The following is a 22,496-nucleotide window of genomic DNA, read 5'->3' as shown; positions in this document are numbered from 1 at the left end:
GTCTCAATACCTCTTTGCCCAGGCTGGCCTTGAACTGAGATTCTACTTTTATGTAGCTGGGATTGCAGGCATGAACCATCCCTCTCAGCCTGCAAGCTAAACTTTTAAGATGCTCCCTTCCCGGCCCATAAATGGTCCTTGCAGTGGTAGGAGCAACTATCTCCTGGACAATTTTGTGCAAAGCTCTTGGATCTTTGAAGCGCGTGAGGCACAATGTGCAGCGACTCAGCTCCCTGGTCACCAATTTCCTTGACTACGGGTTGTGGAATTTAGGCCTGGTACTCTGACTACGGGTGGTGGAATTCAGGCCTGGTACTCTGGCCAATCGTCTGGCCCTCTTAAAACAACAGGTGCATCCTCAAACCGGAAAGACCTGAACTGCAAGGTTGCCCCAATGGCGTGGGTGACTGCTACCTGCAGAGCGCACTACTCTCCCTCTGGGAGTGTTTACTGCCTGCAAACGCAAGCCTGCACGTGTATACAGAGGGTCACAACGCGCACGCGCAGAAATGTATTAAGTGAAACATGGTACACGCGCCTGGTGCGGCGGAGGGCGAATTCCAATGAACTAGCTTACCGTTTAAATAAAATGAATCCCAGGGAGCTGGCACTTGTGTGGTCAGGGGTGGGTGAGGACAAGGGGGTGGCAGATGACAGTAGTACGCATGTGAAGGTACACTTGAGAAGAATGGAGCCCCATAACTTAAGGGGATGGATGGGGTTGGGAGAGATGGGGAAGAATGATAGAAGGGGTGACGTCGATCAAGATGCATTGCGCCACCAAACTGACACGAGGAACTGAAACCCCTTTGCACAAGTACTTCAAGATAATAAGTTAGAAAAACAAGAATGCAAGCCCTCACTCCAGAACTCCCGGGAATGGACACCTCGTCTGGCCAATGGACGAAGAGGTACTGCAGGCTTCCGATCCTCATTGGACAATTTTGGCAGCGGGGGCGGGGCCAGTTAAGGAGAAGAGCCACCGGCTAGGATGAAACGGGCTCCACCTCAGATCAAAGGCCCGACCCCAGGGCGAGGAGTGCAAACTCCACACCCCATTTACCTGGCGACCTGGCCCCAGTGCTCGCAGTATCTGTCCACAGCCGGCTTCCGTGTCTGGATGCACCTTGAGCAATCACTTTCCCCTTGTGCCTTCTCCACCCACGGGTGTGTCCCCCGGCCCCCGGCCCGGGAGCAGGAGACATCCGGGGCTTCCAGGCTTTTCCGCAGGCTCTGATTCTGCACTCGAGCTGCGGGGAAATCCTTGGGGCGCCAGGCGCTGCACCTGCTGCCTTTCCGCGGCCGGGGAGAAGCGAGGCCGGGGAGAGTGAGACTCCGCGGACCCGCCTGCTCGCGGCTCCTGCCCGGGAACGCTCGCTGCAGATGCGCTCTGGGGCGATGGGTGTAGTCCCGCGCGTTGCCTGCAGATGGCGCCGGAGGCACGGGCTTCCTTGGAAAAAGATAGCGCGCTTGGGGGGCAAAGGCCAGGCAGGTAAAGATTGACAGCCAGGAAAGCCCGGAGCAACCCAGTCCTTAAGCAAGGGCAGCAAAGAGCACGGCGTCCTTTTCAGGACTCTGCGTGCTTGGCGCTGCAGGAAGGCTTCGAGGCTGGGTAGATTTGCTGGCGCGTCCCCAGGGCACACCTGTTAGCTCCAGACTGCAAAACCCCTGCAATTGTCTTGTCAACTAGTCTTCATTTGGGCTAGCTCAGACCCCACTCACCGGTGTCTCTACGAATTTGCCTCTCCAGCAACTCTTGAGTCCTGCAAGTTTTGTGGATAGCTGGGGTGGGGGTGGGGGGGGAATACCGGCCCTGTACTTTTCATTTCACCAACAGGTAAATATTGCATGGCATGGACCCTAGGAAACTGCTGGGTGAAAGAAGACGCAAAGAGAGGAACAGGGTGAGAGAAAGCCTTCCTGTAGTCGCCACAGGAAGTGCCCTCTGGCATCACCCACTTGAGCCACAGCCTGACTTCCGGCATTTTGCTGGTGAGTGGGACGGGAGAGTCTCTTGGGTTTGTACTGCCTAGTCTGACTTTGAACCTTGATCCTCAGATCTCAGCCTCCCAAGTAGCTAGGATGACAGGAAATGTAATCCTAGCTTCACCCGTATGTGTTAAGACACTGAGCATCTGGCTATATTTATGTGTGCTATAATTAGTATGCTAACAGGTTGTTAGGCACACTCAGTTTCTATTATTTATTTAGGTGAAAGTGAGTGCAAATGGACGATGGAATAATTTCTTTGTTCTGAAGTAGTTCCTGAAATACTTCCTCATTCTAGAACTTTCTACCCTCTGGTATGAACTAGGCTCTCTCCCTTCATTCTTCAGTTTTCAAAAGTCAGGTTTACAGAGTGGCCTCTCTGACCCCTTCTTAGAAAAGTATCTCCATTCTCCCTCTCTCTTTTTAAAAAAAAATCCTTTTATTCTCTTTTACTTTTGTGTATTGTAACTCATCACTGTGTAAGAAGTATGATTCTGTGGGGTTTTTTTATTGCTTAGTTTCTGTCTCCCTGCTCTGAAATGCAAGTTTTAAGAGGGGCAGGAAGGCGTTCTGAAAGCTGAGCACAGCAAGTGCCGGGTCACAAGGCAAAAGGGAAGGAGCGAGGGTGAGAACCTTGTCCAACACGTCCTGAAATCCCCTTTCTTACTTCTGAGAAAGGTGTCAGAATCAAATTGGACTCATTTGAGCCAAGCCCTAAGAACAAAAGCAAATAAGTAGATCTGGGAGGCGTGAAAGGAACGGTTTCCTTGCACGTACTCCTGATAACGTGAACTCTCACAAAAGTTTCTTTTAGAGCCACAATCTCACTCAGAAAGTACTTTTCTTCAACTGTCTGGCTGGTCTTGGCCTCACATCAACTTTGTTATTGAGCCTTCTAGCCAAGGGCAATTGTTTCAAAAGAACTTCTGTACTTCTTCATTTTATCTTTCAAAACTCTCTTCCTGGTCTCCCTCTCCTTGAATATACACGTAATTTATTATGGTCTGCATACACCCACTATAATGTTTAGTCTCAAATGAATTTGACACCGTTGGAGAATCTCTTTATTTGTTAATTAGGTTGGCAGTTTGGACATTCTTTTAGTCTCAGGTCTAGGATTACTGATGTTTTCTCTCTATTCCTAACAGTCTTGGAAAAGGCATCATGGTGATAAAGCCAGCATTACTCTTTTTGATGTCTCGGCTGCTAACTATTCTAGATGTTTTCTTTTCTTTCTGACTTTCAGTAGGGAATGGTAATGTTCATGGCCCACCCTCGCAGATAGAAAAGGTAAAATTCAAGTACACACAGCCTCTGCCATGACTCAGTGTTTATCTTTCTATTTTCCATCTTCTTGCTTCGGGTTATTGTTGGGAGTGTCCTGGATTAGGGGCCTGGATTTGCTTTAGAGAACAAAAAGTAAGTATGCTGAGTGTGTGTGTACACTTGTAATCCTAGTTGTTCAGGAGACTGAGCTCTGAGGATCGCAATTTAAAGCCAGGTAGAGCAGAAGAGTCTGTGAGAGGGTCATCTCCAACTAACTATCAAAAAGCCAGAAATGGCACTGTGGTTCAAAGTGGTAGAGCACTAGCCTGGAGCACAAAAGCTGGACAGTGCCCAGGTCCTGAGTTCAAGCCTTGGAACTGGTATACACACACACACACACACACACACACACACACACACACGTAAGTGGAACACTCAAACACTCTAGTCTGACTCCATCCAACCATTCACCGGAGAGCCACTGACACTTTGGAGTTGACTCTGACACAAAAGTACTCAAATGATGCTCTCAACTAAAAGAAGAGTCTTGCAAAAGTTGTTGCTGTCTCTGGGTTGTAAGGAGACCATTCTAAGAAACCTACATTTGAGTATGGATGTTATTTACCTTGTGGTCCAGAATTGGGTTTCTGAATGTATCATGAACAGCAACAACATCCACCCCTGAAGAGTTCACAGATCTGCCAGACCAAGAGTGAAGCGTGAGATGCAGAGGCCTCTCTGCACTGTACAAACCCATGCTAGCCTTTTCTCCAGTGGCCTTGCCCGGGCTGGGCCTGAAGGCTGCCCCTGTGTCATCACGGTGCTCGTGATGAGAGGGTGTGTGCTCCCCCAGCCCCTGTCATGTGCTGCGTCACCTGACAGCGTCAGGTTGCTGGTTAACCAATTGGAATCCCTCATAGCTAAACGTCATTTTCTTAATAACTTCAGAACTTGAAGCAGTTAATTACCTTATTTTTTTTCCAACCACAGTTTCTTCATGCATTTATGGGGGAAAATAAAAATTTGATCAACTGAAGTTAGGGCTGCAGGACCTTGGTCCCTGGGAAACTAGCAGCATAAGTGACATAGACTGTGTTCGGTTCATATATGACACTCCGTTGGGCGAGCACACAGCGCAATCTGTGAACAGACGTTGTCTGTGAATCAAGAGCGGTTCTTAACTGTATTCTGTGAATACAGTTATTATAAAGAAAGATTTGGGCCAGGTTGTACACACACACACACACACATTATATAGTCATATAGAAAATCCCAATTATCCATATTATATATGAGTTAGATATAATCTCAATTATATATCTATACATGATACATATAAAATCTCAATGATAAAATCTCATATGTATATATACATATATCTATATACATAGAAATATGTATATTTATGTAATATCAGTTACTGTGGAGGTACAATTGTTGATTCTGAAATCTCAGAGGGTTTGGGGCAAAATAAACCTAGGTTTAGCATTTCAGCTCAATCTCCTTACTTTTTGTATGACCTAAGCCAGTAAAGATAGCAATGTGTACATTTATGTATTGCATACTAAATCTTTGTGTGTGTGTGTGTGTGTGTGTGTGTGTGTGTGTGAGAGAGAGAGAGAGAGAGAGGGTCCTGGAACTTGAGCTCAGGGCCTTAGCCCTATCCTTTGCTCCAGGCTAGTGCCCTGCCACTTGAACCACAGCTCCAGGTCTGGCTTTCTGGTGGTTAACTAGAGATAAGAGTCTTGGGGCTGGGAAAGTGGCTCAGTGGTAGAGTGCTTGCCTTGCATGCCTGAGGCCCTGGGTTCAATTCCTCAGCACCACATAAGCAAAAAGAAAAAGCCAGAGGTGGTGCTGTGGCTCAAGTGGTAGAGTGCTAGCCTTGAGCTGAAGAGCTGAGGGACAGCGACCAGCCCAGAGTTCAGGCCCCACGACCGGACCCCCCCCCCCCCAAAAAAAAAAGAATATCAGTGGCTTTCCTGCACAGTCTGGCTTTGAATTGTGATCCTTAAATCTCAGCCTCCTACATAGCTAGGATTATAGGCATGAGCCACCAGCACGTGGCTACTTGGTCTTTGATAACAATGCATTATTATTCAGACTTTCTATGATCTTGCGGAAAAGGGAATAAAAATGCTTCACTCTCTAGGTAATGAAGCTGGGTTCAGAGAAATGCCTATGATCAAACTGGTAGTAAGACTAGTAGAATCCAACTAACTTGAATTCAGGTGAGACAGTGGTTTAATTAGCATATCACCTCCTCCAGGCTCCTGAGTTAGTGTTTCTCAGACTAGTGTCTGTAAATATTAATGTTCACTTCATGAGATTGTGCTGAAGAATAACATTTACTAATGGAAGACAAAAAGAATTTTGTTTGTGGTCAGGAGGCTGAGATGTGAGGATCTCAGTTCAAAGCCAGCCTGCACAGAGAGACTCTTATCTCCAATTAACCAGCCAGAAGCCAAAAGTAGAGGTGTGGTTCAAGTGGTAGAGCACCAGTCTTGAGCCAAAAGTCCACGCGAGAACATAAGGCCCCGAGTTTAAGCACAAGTATGGCACAAAAATAAAAAAGAAGACATTTGGTTTGATATGCTCTTGAATCTGTGGCTATTTACCCTTTAGCATTTCAAGATGCTGTTTCTTTTGTTTTCTGGACCATATGATGTATCTTCTGGGTGTCAGCCATTGTTTGTACTGTGATTTCCCCATGCAATGCGCCGTGCTTCCTCACATTGCTTTAAACGTTTCTCTTTATATTTGCTTTTTTCAATAGTTTCCTTATGGTGTGTCTAAGTGTGTGATTTGCTTCCTATTCCTTCAGCTTAGACATCACTAAATTCAATCGAAGAAAATGATAGGATCTTAGTCTTTCTAAATCAGTAGTTTACAAATGGTGGGAGAAAGAAATCCCGTGCTGAACATCAGATAGGAAACATCACCAGCTCTTGCTTCTGCTGCAGCCACTTGAGGGAGGAGAGGGAGGAAAAGGGGTGTTGGTTATGGAGATCCACCCCCCTCCCAGCTAACTCTTGGTCATCTGCTTTCACACTTCAGAGGTGTTGAGCAAGGGTGGGGTCTATGGCAACTGAAAGCAGACCAGGACTTATGCAATGAGCCTCAGAAGGCTCTGACAGGCCCCTGCCAACTGCTCAACATTACAGGTCTCCTTGAATACGGGGCCCTGTTGGAAACTGGCACAGTTTGATGCATGGATGAGGACTCGAACAAAACAGGTTTCCAGAGCAACACAGATCAAAGTTACATAGGTAAGTTCACCTTTCAGAACCAGCCTACTGCAAGGGGATAGCTCATTTTCTGGAACATTCTTCCGCTTCTTGTCTTTAGATACCTCTGTAGAGACTGAATTAGGAGACGGCTTCTCAGGTGAGACTAAAGACAAGATCCTCTGGGACCTGTCATCTCTTTGTCTCCTTATGGATTTAGGAAGAATCAAAATAATTCCTTTAGCTGTAGTTAGGAATTTCTGAATTTGTTCGTGCTAGGAGTTACGCCAAGGGCAAAGGAAGTTCTTCCTTTTTGAAAACTTTGCATTACATCAGGCAGCTACTCTACACAGAGCAGCTATGAGTTCCCATGAGAAATTGGTTGTTGTAGTGGAGAAAGCAAGTTTTATTTTGAATTACTAAGTATGATGGGATTTGGGAGCTTGCTGTCAGTAGCTGAGTGACAGAAAATGTAAGAGCACCCAGGCAGAGAATTCTGGTTCCAGCGACATTTATTTGATGTCAGATGATCTGTCTTATGGAATCTTCTGCCAGCATCGTACGGCAGTCAGCTTTTACCTTCGCTTCCTGATATCTAGGACAATCAAGTGCTCTCTTTGTTTTGTTTTACACATGTGTAATTTTATTTTAGTTAAGGTATGTGGCCTCCAAATGTTAGTACAGGAAATGTTAAGTTTAAACATAGTAAGATAAACCCCCTAAGACAGAAATTCAGAACATCGAAACCTTGATTATTGCACCTATTTTCCTACAGAAAAATTTAATTTTTTTTACATCAAAATCTTCCTCCTAAGTGAACAGACAGGTTGCAAAATGTACAACAAACTTTTTAAATATATTTTTTATTGTAAAAATAGTGTACAGAGGGGTTATAGTTACATGAGTAAGGTAATGAGTACATTTCCTATCGAGCATTGTTATCTCCTCCTTTGTTTTTCCCCTACCATCCCTTCCCGCCTCCCCAACTTCTCCTTCTCCCCACCAAAGTTGTAAAGTTCATTTTCAACATAGTGTCTTGTATATCTCATTGTTACAATAGGTAAGCCTGTATTCTTATTTCAGCATTTGCAACCAACTTTTTTTTTTTTTGCAACCAACTTTTTTTGTGAAATGATATACAAAATATTAATGTGCAATGAACTTTGATTTACTATCATCATGAAAAAAAAGACCCTTCACAATCATTTTTTGTATGCTTTATAAAACGGTTTTAAGGATCTGTTTCATAAATATTTCCAGTGCAATTTAGTCAGTGACAAAAATACAAAGCTATCCTTTATTCTTTGTTGATTTTACAACATGCCTTGGTACTGCTAAACAGAAATAGCACTGTTTGGGAGCTGAGCTAATCAAACATTTCAAAACCAATGTCTCCTGACCAACATTAGCTGACGTACTATACAGCCGCCCACCATCACTGGGGTCTGTACTGTTGTAAGTGAAGGAAGTTCAACACGGACTCAAGTGCTCTCCTTAAAGTTTCAATAGAACTAAGTAAATTCTATCAACCGACCCATGTACTGAGGATATGAAAAAAAAAACCCACTGAGCATGAATTTCAAAATACTCATCCATAATGACACTATCGTTTTAAGTATTTCTTTCTGATTCTGTTTTAGTTCTATGTAGGTAATATCTATAAATGTGCACAAAATAACTTATACCTTGTGTAATTGTTCCTAGAGATATTTTTCTTTATTTTCCCACTCTGAATACATTCCAGGAACTAGAATAGCTCTTTCAAAGGATTTAAAGTATAGTTGCTGCTGTTTTTCCCTAAGACTTTGCTCATTTTGAACACTGGCAACCCACCAAGATGTGCTGGCTCCCTTAGCTTGTCTCAGTTTTTAGTCAACAGCACTAGTTGACCAAAACTGTTTATGTTTCAGTGTGTGTGGACATGAGCAGAAGTTTGTGCTGAGTGGACTGGACAATATTACAACTTCATTATTCTCACCTCAAACTCTAACTTGCTTCTTATTTTTAATGTAATGTTGTTTTGGAAAGGCATTTTGACATGTCAAAATACTCTCTAGAAATGTTACATTTCAACTGACATGAGACTTTTGGAGGTTGAAACAGGGCAGGTGCTTCTATTCTAGTAAATATTCTCATGTCCTTTAATAGATGGACTTGGAGTGATAATACTCTTTAGGGGCTGCCACAACCCAGCATCACAAAAGGGCTGGTTTGTAAACAACAGAAATACATCTATGATAGTTCTAGGGGCTGGGAAATCAAAGATCAAAGGGCTAGCAGGATATATATCTGGCAATAGTGAGGGTTTTTTGTTTGTTTATTTGTTGTTGTTTTCGGTCATGGGCTTGAACTCTGGGCTTGAGCGCTATCCCTGCATCCTTCAGCTCAAGGCGAGCGCTCTACCACTTGAGCCACAGCACCACGTCCGGTTTTCTAGTGGTTTATTGGAGATAAGAGTCTCACAGACTTTTCTGCCCAGGCTGGCTTTGAACGGTGATCCTCAGATCTCAGCCTCCTCAGTAGCCAGGATTACAGGTGTGAGCCACCGGCCCCTGGCAATAGTGAGTTTTTTAACTCAGAAATAGATAGATGGTGTCTTCTTATACTCTCCAAGGTATGTCCTCACATACCGCTCCTTCAATCTCCTTCATTGTATCACCTTCTCAGGAGTTAGCATTTTAGCACAGGAACTGAGGGAAGTCACAGGCATTTAGACCACATGAATGCCGGGAACACATGAATATATGACTCTTTGTACTGTGCAGATGACATGACTAAATAACTGCTTATTTAGTCCAAATCCTTGGTGTATGTCCTAACCAGAGCAATTTGTAAGCTTACAAGAGGAACGATCATCCTTTGGTCCAAGGTTTCTAATAAAAGTCTAGAGATTACAGAAAAGAGCACAATTAGTTCTGCGTGAGTGGAGTTCTCATGGGAGGAGTCAACCGGACAACAAGTGGTATTCAATTAGGACATCGTGAAAGATTAAAACCAAGGTTTGGAAGGTAGTATGGAAGTAGAGATTAAATAAAATGAAGAGAAGTCAGAGGTGGGAAAACAGGTATTGTGTTAATATTTGCAGTTGAAATGTTACTGACAAGGGATTGGAGATATAGAATACTTGTTTAGCATGTGCAATGTCCTGGGTAAAGATCTCCAGTACTGCGTAAAACACTGCTCACAAAAACAATGTGAATTTTATCAGGCTCTAGCCTACAGCCCACTGCATACAGTAAAGAAGCAACTTCCTTCTCAGTGAGGATGGCTTTGCTAATTTGTGAAAGTTGCATATCTGTCTCCTTAGATAGAAGAGAACCAGGGGAGGGGCTTCTTTGAACACTTATCAGTCCGAAGTTCACACAACTTGATGTGTGAAGCAATTATGCTGGGAACTTTAAAGCATGAGAGAGTTCAAGGAGAAGTAAGAATCCCATTACTGACCAATGACAACACTCAAGTTAAGGAAAACACATGCAGACAATTCCTAAGTCCAAGCATTTCCCCATATGTGAAAGCAACACACGCCCAAAAGTAGCACAGGCTTTTTGGTAATTAATTGGAGGCAACAGAAATAAATAATACCAGCACTATTTGTACAAGTATAGATTTGCTTTGCTCATTCCAAGGATGAGTGTTTTTAAAAATGAAGCAAAAGGGAAGAAAGCCCTGAGCTCAGTGAACAGAGATTTTGGGAGTTAAAGTGAGCAGAGATGGAGCCAAATGGTGTTAGTTTCCTAACACACACACACACACACACACACACACACACACACACACACACACACACACACACATGCCAAACCAGAAATCATGTCAATAAACTGGCAGGAAAGTAGAAGGTAGTGGAAAAACAAATGACTTTGGACTACTGAAACTTTGCCCTGACAAACAGGGTTTTGCAAGCTCTAAGTTTAAGCCTAACTACATTGTGAGTCTAACCAGCTGACCTTTCTTCATCATTCCTAACAAAAAGACACACAGGGCACTCAAAGAGCATAGAGAAGAGTTGATTTTCCATCACCTTGTCCTGTCCAATGGTTCCTGTGCTATCTCCTTTAAGATCCCAGTAGCTCAACGCTTAGGGGCAATAGCCCTTTTTTTTGTGAAATCTCACCAAGCTTAGGCTTGGTCATTTTCCAGGCACAGCCCTTTATTTGCCATTTTACTCAGCACTTTATGATTTTATTCTTGTAATAATTCCAATTTGACACAGTGGGTAGAAATGTAGAGATGTTTATATGATTTAGTAATGCACTCCTATGTTTAGGGATGAAATAAAGTTTGTGAACAATTGCGAACTGGGATTAAAGTGAATAGGTACAATTCACACATGACTTGGAAATAAAAACAAGAATAATGATTTTATTTCGCGCTAGTCCTTGGGACTTGAACTAAGGTTCTGTGCTCTGTCATTTGCTTTTTATTTTGCTCAAGGCTTGAACATTACCAATTGAGCCACAGCTCCACTTCTAGCCTTCTGGTGGTTAATTGGAGATGATAGTCTCATGGACTTTCCTTCTCAGGCTGGCTTCAAACTATGATCTTCAGATCTCAGCCTCCTGAGTAGCTAAGATTACAGGCATGAGCTACTGGCATCTAGCTTCAGTTATACTCTTTGAAACTGCTGATATAGGTGAAGAAATACAGCCAATGTGGAGTTAAGTAACTTGCTCAATATTATACAGCTTCTTCATATCAGAGTCAGGCTTCACACATGTAGAAACTTAATCAGGAAGGATAGTCAGGCATTCTTTAGAGACTAGATTAGGGTGACTTGTTGGAATGCTGGGTGTGATAACGATAGAAACAAATATTCCTAAAATTAAAAAAATTAAATGATAGTAAAGCTAATTCCAGAGAGTGGCATCTCAATTCCACTAGGCCTATTATTTCTTGAAAATAGAGAATGGAAACTGAATGAAACAACAGGAATAGAACTCTAGCCATTAATGCCTATCTGCCTGTTAAGTCCTCCAGCTCTACTCACTCTGTTATGTTTCCTGACCCTCTCTTTAGGCTGAGATACTTGCCAAGATGTTCCCTTTGCAAGGCCCACAGGCACTGCAGATGCTAGAGAAATCCCTAAGGAAGAGCCTCCCTGAGTCCTTGAAGGTAAGGTCATTCTCAAGGACAAAGGATTGATGATCTATCTGCTGGCCACAAAACAGCAGTGAATGAGCAAGAAGATCTGCTGACGGCTCTTCTGTGCCGGGCCCTCATTTTGTTGATTCTGGCTTAGTTGACATCAGCCCAGTGGAAGGCAGATGTGTTGCACCCATGTAATTGAAGAAGAAATGGGGGCTTGTTTGTATTGCTTGAGCAAAACTGTATTGATGGTGACTGGCAAAGCTATTCCTTGAATCTAGTAGGATCTTTGCTGCATCATGACTGAAAGCCACTCCTTATATTCTTCCTAGAATTATGTGATAGAACACAGGAAGTTTTCCGGAGTTGCAAAGTTAACTAAAATGAATATATGAATGTTTGTTTTCCTAAATAGTCACATGTCTGGTTAAGAGGTGGGCTGCGTGACTCTTCCTTGGTCCTAGTAGTAAGGAATGTTTGTTGATTCTTCAATGATTATGTGTAATTTGGGGTAAGTAATTTCTTTTAGAATAGTCTAGTAGTATTATCTTTGGAAGTTTTATTTCATATTCTAAGGAAGGTAGAATATTGCCAAATATAATGCCTTTGTATCGTATTAAGTAGACAGATGAGTATTTATTAGATAAAGATATTAATTTACCCCAAAGACTTAAAGACTGCTGTACTTTATCCTCATAACAACAAAGGCTTAAAATACATGAGACTAGAGATGAATTAAGTGAAAGGGAAAAAATAGATAAGCCCACAAGGGTTATTAGAAGCTTCAACACTCTTATAGAATAGTTGAAAACATGTAACATACAGAAGACTTAAGCAATATAGGAGCCAAGTCAAACAAATTGACATTTAAAATATAATCATCTCACTAATAATAGAATACATATTATATTCAAATGTTTGTACATTTTGACCAAGATAGACTAATTTGAATTTTTGTAAACATTACCAACTACAGTGAAATAAACCATGCTTCAAAGTCATAAAGTTAGAATATATCAGCTTAATGAAAAAGAATATTTAACATATCTAGATTTGTGAAGTGAAATGGATAAATAGGGAATATATCATTAACTGCTTATGTGAATAAAAGTTTGCTTTGTGCTCATAGCTCCTGTTTATAATGCTAGTTACTCAGGAGGCTGAGATCTGAGGATCATGGTTTGAAGCCAGCTTAGGCAGCAAAGTTTGTGAGACTCTTCTCTCCAATTAACCACCAAAAAGCAGAAGAGGAGCTGTGGCTCAAGAGGTTAAAGGGCTAGCCTTGAGGAAAAAAAAGCACAGGGACAGCAGGTAGGTCTGGAGTTCAAGCCCCAGGACAGGTACAAGAAAGTGAGAGAGAAAATAATTTTAATAAGCGATTTTAGCCAGATGTCAATGTCCTATGTTTGTAATCCTATCTACTCAGGAGACTGAGACCTGAGGATCACAGTTCAAAGCCAGTCTAGGAAGGAAAGTCCGTGAGACTTTGATCCAATAAACTATTCAGAAAAAAGCCAGAGGTGGTGCTGTGGCTCATAGTGGTAGAGCACTAGCCTTGAGCAAAAGAGCTGAGGGACAGCTATGTGTGTGTGTGTGGGTAGTTATGGAGGTGGGAGGGAAGGGATGGTAGGGGAAAAACAAAGGAGGAGGCAACAATGCTTGTTGTAACTGTAACCCCTCTGTAAAGTATATTTATAATAAAAAAAACTTATTAAAAAAAAAGAGCTGAGGGAAAGGGCCAGGCCCTGAGTTCAAGCCCTACCACCGAGAGGGCAAAAAGAAGGAAAAGAAATTTTAGTTTCTTTATTTTAAACTAGGAAAAGATGCATAAATTTTAGCAAGGAGAATAAAAGAAATCCAGGAATTTTGAAGAGAGAGAAACAGGAAAGAATACTCCACCCCATAACCAAGAGACCCTCTCCAGCTAGGAGGGGCTCATTGTTTCCTGTTTCTCTTAGGGTCACTGGAGTTTGAAGAGATGCTGCTGGATAAAGTTACACAGGTTGCCTACTGTGTGATTTTGGAAGTGTGCTTTCTGTCCTTATCAGATAGGTGAGAAATGACTTTTACAGACAGCAATTTAGATATATGATAACAGGAAATTATTTTAGGAGTCAGGTGGCTTTGAGACAGAAATGATCCTAGAATTTGTCATTGTAGACATGTTTTTTTTTTTTTAAACGAAGGAAAAATGTTCCTTGAAGAATTAAAGTAAAATATCTAAGGATATTGAAATAATCTGAAGTGAGAAGTAAGGAAATTAAATTATAGGTTTTAAAGAATATAATAAATATTATTCAGGGTTGAGAATTTAGTTCAGTGGAAGACTGCTTGCCTAGCAAAGACAAGGGCCACACACACACACACACACACACACACACACACACACACACACACACACACACACACACACACACACACACACCCCAATCCTGAAGCCTGATTACATAGGTTTGTGTTTGTTGGTGTGGAAATAGGCCTACATACAGTTTATTTTGAAAAGTAGATTTTTTTTATTGTGAGAATACCGTACAGCGGAGTTACAACTACATGGGCAAGATAACGAGAACATTTCTTATAAAGCATTGTTGCCTCCTCTTTGTTTCCCCTTCCCATCCCTTCCCATACTCCTCCCCTCCACCCACCCGGTCCTCCCCCCAACCCCCACCAAAGTTGTTAAGTATTCAATTTTTTTTGTTTTTGTTTTCTTTTCATGCAATTGTTTCTAACATATTTATAAGATGATATCTATGTTGCTTTGTATGTCCCTCCTCCACAGTATCACCCATGCTTTCACTGTATTTGATGTTGGTATAATTTGTGGAGGGGAAGGGAAAAAAAAAACAAATCGTTTAACTAGGGATACTGGTGGACCCATTGCAACAATGAGATGTACAAGTCATTATGTTGAAAAAGAAAAATAGATTTTAAACTAGTGTTTACTAGGTGACTTTATTGTATATGTCAATACACAGAAGCAAATGAGAAGGCATGAAAGTTAATTCTGTACTATAAGAGTGAGTGATTATTTTAGTTACCTGGATATTTAGCTATATACATGTATACACAGATATGATATATACATACATGGGCATGTATATATGTTACATGCATACTATATATGTGTATATTATATATTATGTATGTTATATAAATGTGTATTTATAATATGTACGTACATATGCAATGTATGCATGCACATATATATTATATATGTAGGGATATATATATATATATATATATATATATATATATATATATGGTATTCTCATGACTTCATCAGAAACTCTATTTGTGCTGAGGACTAGAAAACAACCTGAAAGTGGAGCTAAATACCCCATCAGTAACTCATCATGATTCTCACAGAAGCAAGCCTCCTTCTGGTAAAGAAAAAAAATAAATAAGAAAGAACCAGGCACTTTTCTGTTCCTGTGTTGTGTGTTGATCTCCCACTGTGTTGCAACGTTACAGGTGTATAGTACCATCTTCCTCATGAACCAGGGAAACCCATTCAAGTTAAAGGCCCTGGTGGACAAGTGGCCTGATTACAATACCGTGGTTGTTCGTCCTCAGGAGCAGGTCAGTGGTGAGGTGTGGAATGAATTTGACCCTGTGTTTGTATTTGCTGTTTGTGTACCATGAACCTGGACATATGCCAGACTTCAGGGAAACAGAGCTGAAGACCAGCTATGCTGACATGCACCTGTCCTGCAGGAAAACAAAGTGAGCGGCTGGGTTCCAACGTGATGTGCACATGTGCCAAAGCATGCAAAATATTGGCTTTTGTTTTATGAAGTTGTTTTTGGCTGGGTGCATGGCTCAAGTGATAGAGTGCTTCCTTGGCAAGCATGAGGATCTGAGTTCAAATCTCAGAACCACCAAAAAAAGAGGAAGGCAATTGACATTGATGATTATTCTTGAAGATACAGAAAGGGACACTAGCTGAGAGATGACTAAAATTAGAATCTCAGAGGGTATGGGATAGATGATGGGAGAGCTGTCCAAGTAGACATGTCACTCAAATTGATTTTGATGTTCAGTAGGTCTGAGAGGCTGCAAAGAGCAAGAGACACATTCCAAGTAGAGGAAATAAGGCCTGCAATTGCATATAGGCAAATATGAAGAGTGTTAGAGAAATAGAGAAAAAATTACAATAGGTACACTTGAGTGTGTGTTGTTATTATTAGACTTCTGAATAACATTCAAAGTGAATGCAGCACAAATAAAAATATGTTTCATACACATTAAAAATATAAAGTACATTCAAAATACATAAAGGTTAGTTCTAAACATTATTTGGTATACAATATTGGCAAATGAAATGTAAATGTACAGTATTTTTAAAGCACAAGTGAATAGACAATCACTATTATTATGAATACATATGGAAATATAAACCATTAGAGGTAAAAATGGTGGTGGGTAAATCCTAGAAAACAACAGTATCTATCTGTGTATCTATCTGTCTATCTATGTAACTATATATCTATAGTTATCTATATCTGTAAACATGTACGTATATACAAATGGATGTATATTATATGCATGCCATATATGTGTATATAATATATATTTTAAATGTACATATTATAAAATGTATATTTGCAATATATATATTTAATATGCAATATACACATGTATCATATATATATATATATATATATATATATATATATATATATATATATATATATGATATTTTCCTGACTTCATCCAAAATCAATTTGTTTTTGGGATGATAAAACAACTTGTATCTGTAGATAGAAAGAAATCTATAGATAGACAGACAGACAGATAACAAGATCAAAGCCATCTGGCAGGAAAAGTTTGTGAGAGTCTTGTAACCAATTAAACACCAAAAAGTCAGAAATGGAGGTATAAGTCAAGTAGTAGGGCTCCAGCCTTGAGCAAAAAAGTTAAAAGACAACACCCAATCCCCCAAGTTCAAGTCCTAGTAGCACAAACAAAAACATGCTAATTTTTCATAGTATTATTGTTGAGTTGGTGGTGAGGGAATCGAGTAGGTTGTTCAGGAAAATTTGAGTATAACAAAGCCAAGTCAACTTGACTTCACAGTGAACACAATTCAGGAGTGGAGATAAGATGTGAAAAATATGCATATTTAAGTTAGTACCACAGCAGAATGATAATATGCAAGGAAATACTGAAAATCCTTGGTATAAGCAATTTGATGTTTTCCATGTCACCCATCCAACAGGAGATGAGAGACGACCTTGATAATTTCACCAACACCTACCAAATCTACTCCAAGGAGCCCAAGAGTTGTCATGAGTTCCTTGGTACATCAGATGTCATCAACTGGAAACAACATTTGCAGATTCAAAGTAAGGGGAGGGAGGTGTGTGGAGTCTGCCTGTGGTTTGTTTACATCTGTTTGGTCATTTTCCATGATGGCCTTCCTTCTACCAAACTAGCAAACTTCAGAATCTTAATCTAATGATCATTTCCTCTTGGTTATGCTGGCTTCATAGAATGAGTTTGGTAGTGAACTTTCGCTTCCAATTTCATTGAGGAGTTTGAGGGGTATTGGAGTTCCTTTGAAGGCCTTATAGAATTAATTCATCTGGTGAATTCTATCTGTGGATTCATCTGTGAATTCATCTGATCCTGGGCTGGAAGATCTCCATTTCATTTCTTAACATGGGTCTATTATTTGGTTTAAATCTTGTTTTGTGTGGGAACATCAATATTTACTATCCTTTGATTTATTACACTGTGGTTTTGGTTTCTTTCCATCTTTTCAGTGGACTAGATTGCAAAGGAACTGTGGGGGAAGGTAATTTCTTATTGGCTGAGGAGCCATGGTGTATTCTGATCACAAGTTCAGAATGTCTTGAGATAGCTGGGTGTGGAACCAAAGTTTGTCCTCTGGGCTTCCATTCCTGGAATTAGAGTCACATCTTACTGTGCCCCCAAACACCTTGTAGGTCACCAGGGATGAACACTGGCTATAGTTCTGAGCATGCCCACTATAGTCAGACTCTTGAGGGGGACATTCTTCCTCAGCTTCTTGCTTTGTGAGTTTTGGGCAAGTCACTCAATTTATCTAGTGCTCAGTGTTTTTCCAATAAGGGCAGATAATTTGAAAAAACACACATAAAACAGAGGGTTAGTGCAAGTATGAAGTGGGGGGTATATAATCATGTGCACACACAAGGTCAACCATTATTTAAATGCCATTTCTCCTTGGGCTTCACAGACATATGGTGGATTTTCAGTATTCTATTTTACATAAGAGGAACATGTCTTTGTCCACAGCTGTACCATTGGTGACAACACTAGAGGTAGGATGATCTGATGTTCATTTATGCATACTTGCATTGGGCCACTGAGTTTTTGGTCAAGTTTTTGAGCCACCATTCCACTTCCCACTTTTGGGGGGTAGTTCATAGGAAGTAGGACCTCATGGACTTTCTTGGTTGGCTTGGTTTGAACCTCGAGTCTCATATTCAAGCTCTTGAGTAGCTAGGATTATAGGCATGAGCTAGTGGACTTGGCCACTTATATTTTTCTAATGTGCTTCCTTCCCCACTCTATTCTAGGTTCACAGTCCAGCCTGGAGGAAGTGATACAAAGCCTTGCAGCTGCTAACTTGTCCAGGGTGAAGAAAACACAACGCCTTCTCTACATGATGCCTAAGACAGCACAGCGGCTGCTGCCATTCCTGGTGACCACTAAGACTTCATGTGGTAACTCAGGCAGACCCAAGGCCATGTGAGTTTAAAGATAGCTCTCTCCTAAAGCCACGGGAAGTGGTTCTGACTCCCTCCTTGAGCTCATGCTCGCCTCCCTACCCAGTGTTCATCTTTTAGTATGTAACGTGGATCACATCATTTTCCAGGCTGATCCTTGCAGTATGTAGTGTGGATTATGTAGTTCATCTGCTTAGAAGCCACCCATGGTTTTTCATCTCACCTTGGATGAAATCCGTACTCTTTTATGATCTCCATGAGATGAGAACCCATCACCTCTGCGGCTTCATCGTGATCGTGTGCGCGCATGCACGTGTGCGCAAACACACAAGCATGAATTGGGGCTTGAAATCAAGGCCTCACACTCTTGCTTGGGTTTCTTTTTGCTTGCTCAAGGCTGGCATTGTAGCATTTGAACCACAGTTTTACTTCCATATATCTGGTGGTTACTTGGAAATGAGTCTTATAGACTTTCCTGCTCAGGCTGGCTTTGGACTGTGATCCTCTGATCTCAGCCTCCTGAGTAGCTAGGATCGCTTGTTTCTGCCTCTTGCTCTCTCCTGCCTGCAGCTTGGCCTTCCTGTTCCCTGGCTCTCACACATGCACACGCCTTTCTGTGACTAGATTTGCTCTATGCTTGCCTAAAATGCCCTTTCTTCTGGTCTCCACCTGTTTGCCCTTTTGTTTTGCCACTCATACTCTCCAATTTCCTATCCTCTGACGGTTCTTTGCAGAGTGCTAAAAACAGCCACAATTGAATTCTTTGTTATAAAACCTAATTTTAATTTTCTTCACTGCACCCAAAGTGGTTATTTTAGTATGCATCTACCTGTTTGTTTGGGATTTTTTTGGAGTCTTCTTGCTAACTTTAAAGTATTTAATAGTAGGGATCCTCTTTCCATTATCTCCTGAGGGGTCCCCAATAACCAGAAGCATGCCTGGCATGTAGTAGGCTCTTTAGAAACACACATTGCACAGAGGAAACACTTTCCAAAAAAGATCAGTTAAGCAAACTGCGTATTTCTCTTCATCCATTTTTAGCGTCACACTGAGTAGAGCTGGAATCATTACTGGAATTTGAGCTGCAGAGGCTCAGTCCCCTGGCCTTCTGTGTGTTAATGTGTACTGAACAGCTTTATGTTCACAATGTGAAGTGCCTTGGAGCCCAAGAGCATCTCTTGCTGAGACTCTCTTGAATTCACAATCCCTTTAATTCACCTGGAGATAATCAGGGTAGGAGACGTTTCTTCTGTTTCCTTAGGGAAAACATATTCTGCGGATGGAGTGGTTTGTACACCATGAGGTCCTTGAAGGATAGAACTGGGGTTTGAGTTCAGGTGCTCTAGTTCTATATCCTCAGCTCTTTTTAGAATCCTTCCTGACAGCCATTTATGTGCTTCAAGGATCTTCACATCTCATCAGCTCTTCATACCATTGATATCATATCAACTTTCCCATGTCTTCACAAGTATCCAAAGACCCTGCATACCAGTACTTCCCAGTCCGTGATTCTACAATCTGGACTTACTGCTTGCTAGTGAGCACTTTGGGACATTTATTTATTTTCTGTTTACTAAGTTTTCTCATATATTCAGTGAGCAAGACAGAACCTGTCTCATTGATGTGGAGGGTCACAACAATGCGAAAAAGAACAGTACTGACTTTGTGGAATATCTCTACAATCTTCTGTACTTGTAACAGAGTCATTCTTTAACATTCATTTCTGTCTTGATCAAAGTACCATTCATATATTCCAACTTGTGCAAGAAGAAATGGAAGCAGAGAGACATCATCCAATAGCACATACTTATGAATCTCACCTGAATGTAGAGAGTACTGTACCATGACTTCTGTTCTTACTTACCTCTCAATAGAATTGGGGGGGGGCAGGATAAATGGGAATGCTTCACAATGTACCTAATATTTTGGACTGTTTCCCCCAATTTTTCTCCATAGTAACCAAGAGCTGTTTAAACTTGCGTTACTGGATGTTAGCCATGCGGCCTTGGTGGATCAATTCTGGGCTTTTGGTGGCAATGAGAGGAGCCAGAGATTCATCAAGCGCTGTATCCAGACCTTCCCGTCTACCTGCGTTGTTGGACCTGAGGGCACTCCTGTGTCCTGGGCCCTGATGGACCAGACTGGAGAGATCCGAATGGGTGGCACTGTGCCCAAGTACCGGGCCCAAGGCCTCAGCTCCTATGTCCTTTATATCCAGGGGTGGGCTCTGGAAACACTTGGCTTCCCTGTGTATAACAATACATCCAGTTCCAACAAAATTGTGCAGAAAATGTGTGAAACTCTGCAGCATCTCCCCGTGCCGTGTGATTGGAATCAGTGGAACTGTGAGCCGCTATGATTGATTGCAATCAGTGGAACTGCGGCTCTAAACACTCAAGGCTGAGTGAGGTGGGCTGTGAGGTGACTGGTGTCTCAGAGAAGTGGACAAAGAGAGACCAAACTGTAGTGAGTAGTATCTCACTCATGGCTGAGTTTTAAGGAAGTAGAACAGATGGCTAACAGGACAGCCATGGGCTCTGATTCACATTACCTCACATCCAGCAGACTGGCATTGCCAGAACTCTATGTACTTAGCACTTCCTTGTTCAGTTTCCTACACTTATTGAAAAAAATTTTTTTTGGTGCCAGTCCTGGGGCTGTCCCTGAGGATTTTTGTGCTCAAGATTGGCACTCTACCCTGTGAGCACAGCTCCCCTTTCTGGCTTTTTAGTGTTTTTTGGAGATAAGAGTCTTCTGGACTTCTCCTGCCTGAGCTAGCATCAAACTATCATCCTTAAGATCTCAGCCTCCTGAGAAGCTAGGCTTGCTGGTGTGAGCCACCAACGCCTGGCTTTCAGTGTCCCTTTGGATTCTGTAGCATCTACCTGAACGCTTCTTCACGAGCTCCTGTTTCACATGTGAATTATCGCCCATTGTCAGCTCTTCCCAGTTTTGCCAAGAAGTGGTATATTTTGTAAATGGCATAAGTTTTTCCTTTCTCTTCTTTCTTAATGTAGAGGCCAAGTGTGTCCTATTTCGTTTTTTTATTTTTTGTGTGTGTCTTATTTCTTTTTTTTGGTCCAGTTGTGGGGCCTGAACTCTGGGCCTGGACGCTGTCCCTCAGTTCTTCAGCTCAAGGCTAGCGCTCTACCACTTGAGCCACAGCGCCACTTCTGGCTTTTTTCTTTTTGCTTATGTGGTGCTGAGGAATCGAACCTAGGGCCTCATGCATGCAAGGCAAGTGCTCTACCACTGAGCCACCTTCCCAGCCCTGTGTCCTATTTCTTAAGTAGGTGTTTTTTTAAGTGTGTTCCTTGGCAGCTCTTTGAACTGTTTAATAACCATGCTAAATATGGCTTATCTAAATAAATATTGCCTACCACAAGATAGTAGTTGGATGTGATCCTTGTGAGTCTTACTTTTAACTAACTCTTACTGTGTGTATTGAATGTCTCCAAAAAAGTGGCTTAGGGGTACATACAGATTGATTATTGTAAAACAAATGAAAAGACCCATTAGCTGACACACTTGCTCGATTATTCTGTTTGTGCAAGAAGATCTGCTGAAATCTCATTCAGCATGGATCTTACGTGCAGTGCAATTCAAATCCAGTGCATCTCTGGATATGTTCATCTAGTTACCCTGTCCTCCCCCATTTTTGTTTGACTGCCTCCACCTAAAATCCTTTGCCCTTTCCCTACAATTGGGAGGCCATAATTGCTACCGGGCCATAATTGCTACCCCCTCCTCTTTCCCAAAACCACAGGTATCTCTAGCCTCCAGCTACATGAGTAGAATGCTGTTTGTGCAGGCCTGACCACAGCTCCTGACCTGCTTGCCCTAGCTATGGGCTACTTCTGCATCCAGCTGTGCACCCCCCTGCTTCCAGCAGAATCCTCCCCTTTAGCCCCTTGACCATAATAGATACCTCCTTCTCCGGATAGGCTGCTACTCTGTATCCTAAGCCCCTTGCTGACATGAAAAACTCCATTCTCTGTAGGTGACTGTGTGTCTGCCTGGTTCTCTGAGTAGTGCTTCTGCATGCCACTGTTCATCCTACCACGTCAGATGCTCTGATAGTCTAATCACACATCCCTTCCAAACCTGCTGTCTACTGTTTCAAAATTATTTTAGACCCCACATATGTGTGCTCATACAGTGTGTGTGTGTGTGTGTGTGTGTGTGTGTGTGGTTTCACTTAGCATAACACCTGTCA

At 41.8% G+C, this 22,496-nt stretch overlaps 1 protein-coding gene across 6 annotated transcripts; it reads left to right on the top strand.

The window, feature by feature from the left end:
• The first annotated feature begins 1,813 nt into the window (after positions 1 to 1,813).
• Positions 1,814 to 20,978, top strand: LOC122105365 (glycine N-acyltransferase-like protein). Of its 6 annotated transcripts, XM_042676611.1 has the most exons (7): positions 1,815 to 1,992; positions 6,417 to 6,521; positions 11,499 to 11,594; positions 15,039 to 15,146; positions 16,786 to 16,912; positions 18,131 to 18,302; positions 20,237 to 20,978. In XM_042676611.1, the coding sequence occupies exons 3-7, from the start codon at positions 11,517 to 11,519 to the stop codon at positions 20,637 to 20,639; spliced, it is 888 nt and encodes a 295-aa protein (XP_042532545.1). In that variant the 5' UTR covers positions 1,815 to 1,992; positions 6,417 to 6,521; positions 11,499 to 11,516; the 3' UTR covers positions 20,640 to 20,978. The 6 variants fall into 6 exon arrangements, with proteins under 6 accessions (XP_042532548.1, XP_042532545.1, XP_042532546.1 ...); XM_042676614.1 differs by lacking the exon at positions 6,417 to 6,521 and having other exon boundaries at positions 1,814 to 1,992; XM_042676612.1 differs by lacking the exon at positions 1,815 to 1,992 and having other exon boundaries at positions 6,379 to 6,521.
• The last annotated feature ends 1,518 nt before the right edge of the window (positions 20,979 to 22,496 follow it).

The sequence above is a fragment of the Dipodomys spectabilis genome, unplaced genomic scaffold (assembly GCF_019054845.1).
Source record: "Dipodomys spectabilis isolate Male_0828 unplaced genomic scaffold, ASM1905484v1 ptg000030l, whole genome shotgun sequence".
Lineage (NCBI taxonomy): Eukaryota > Metazoa > Chordata > Mammalia > Rodentia > Heteromyidae > Dipodomys > Dipodomys spectabilis.
This window is presented reverse-complemented; position numbering and strand designations above follow the sequence as displayed.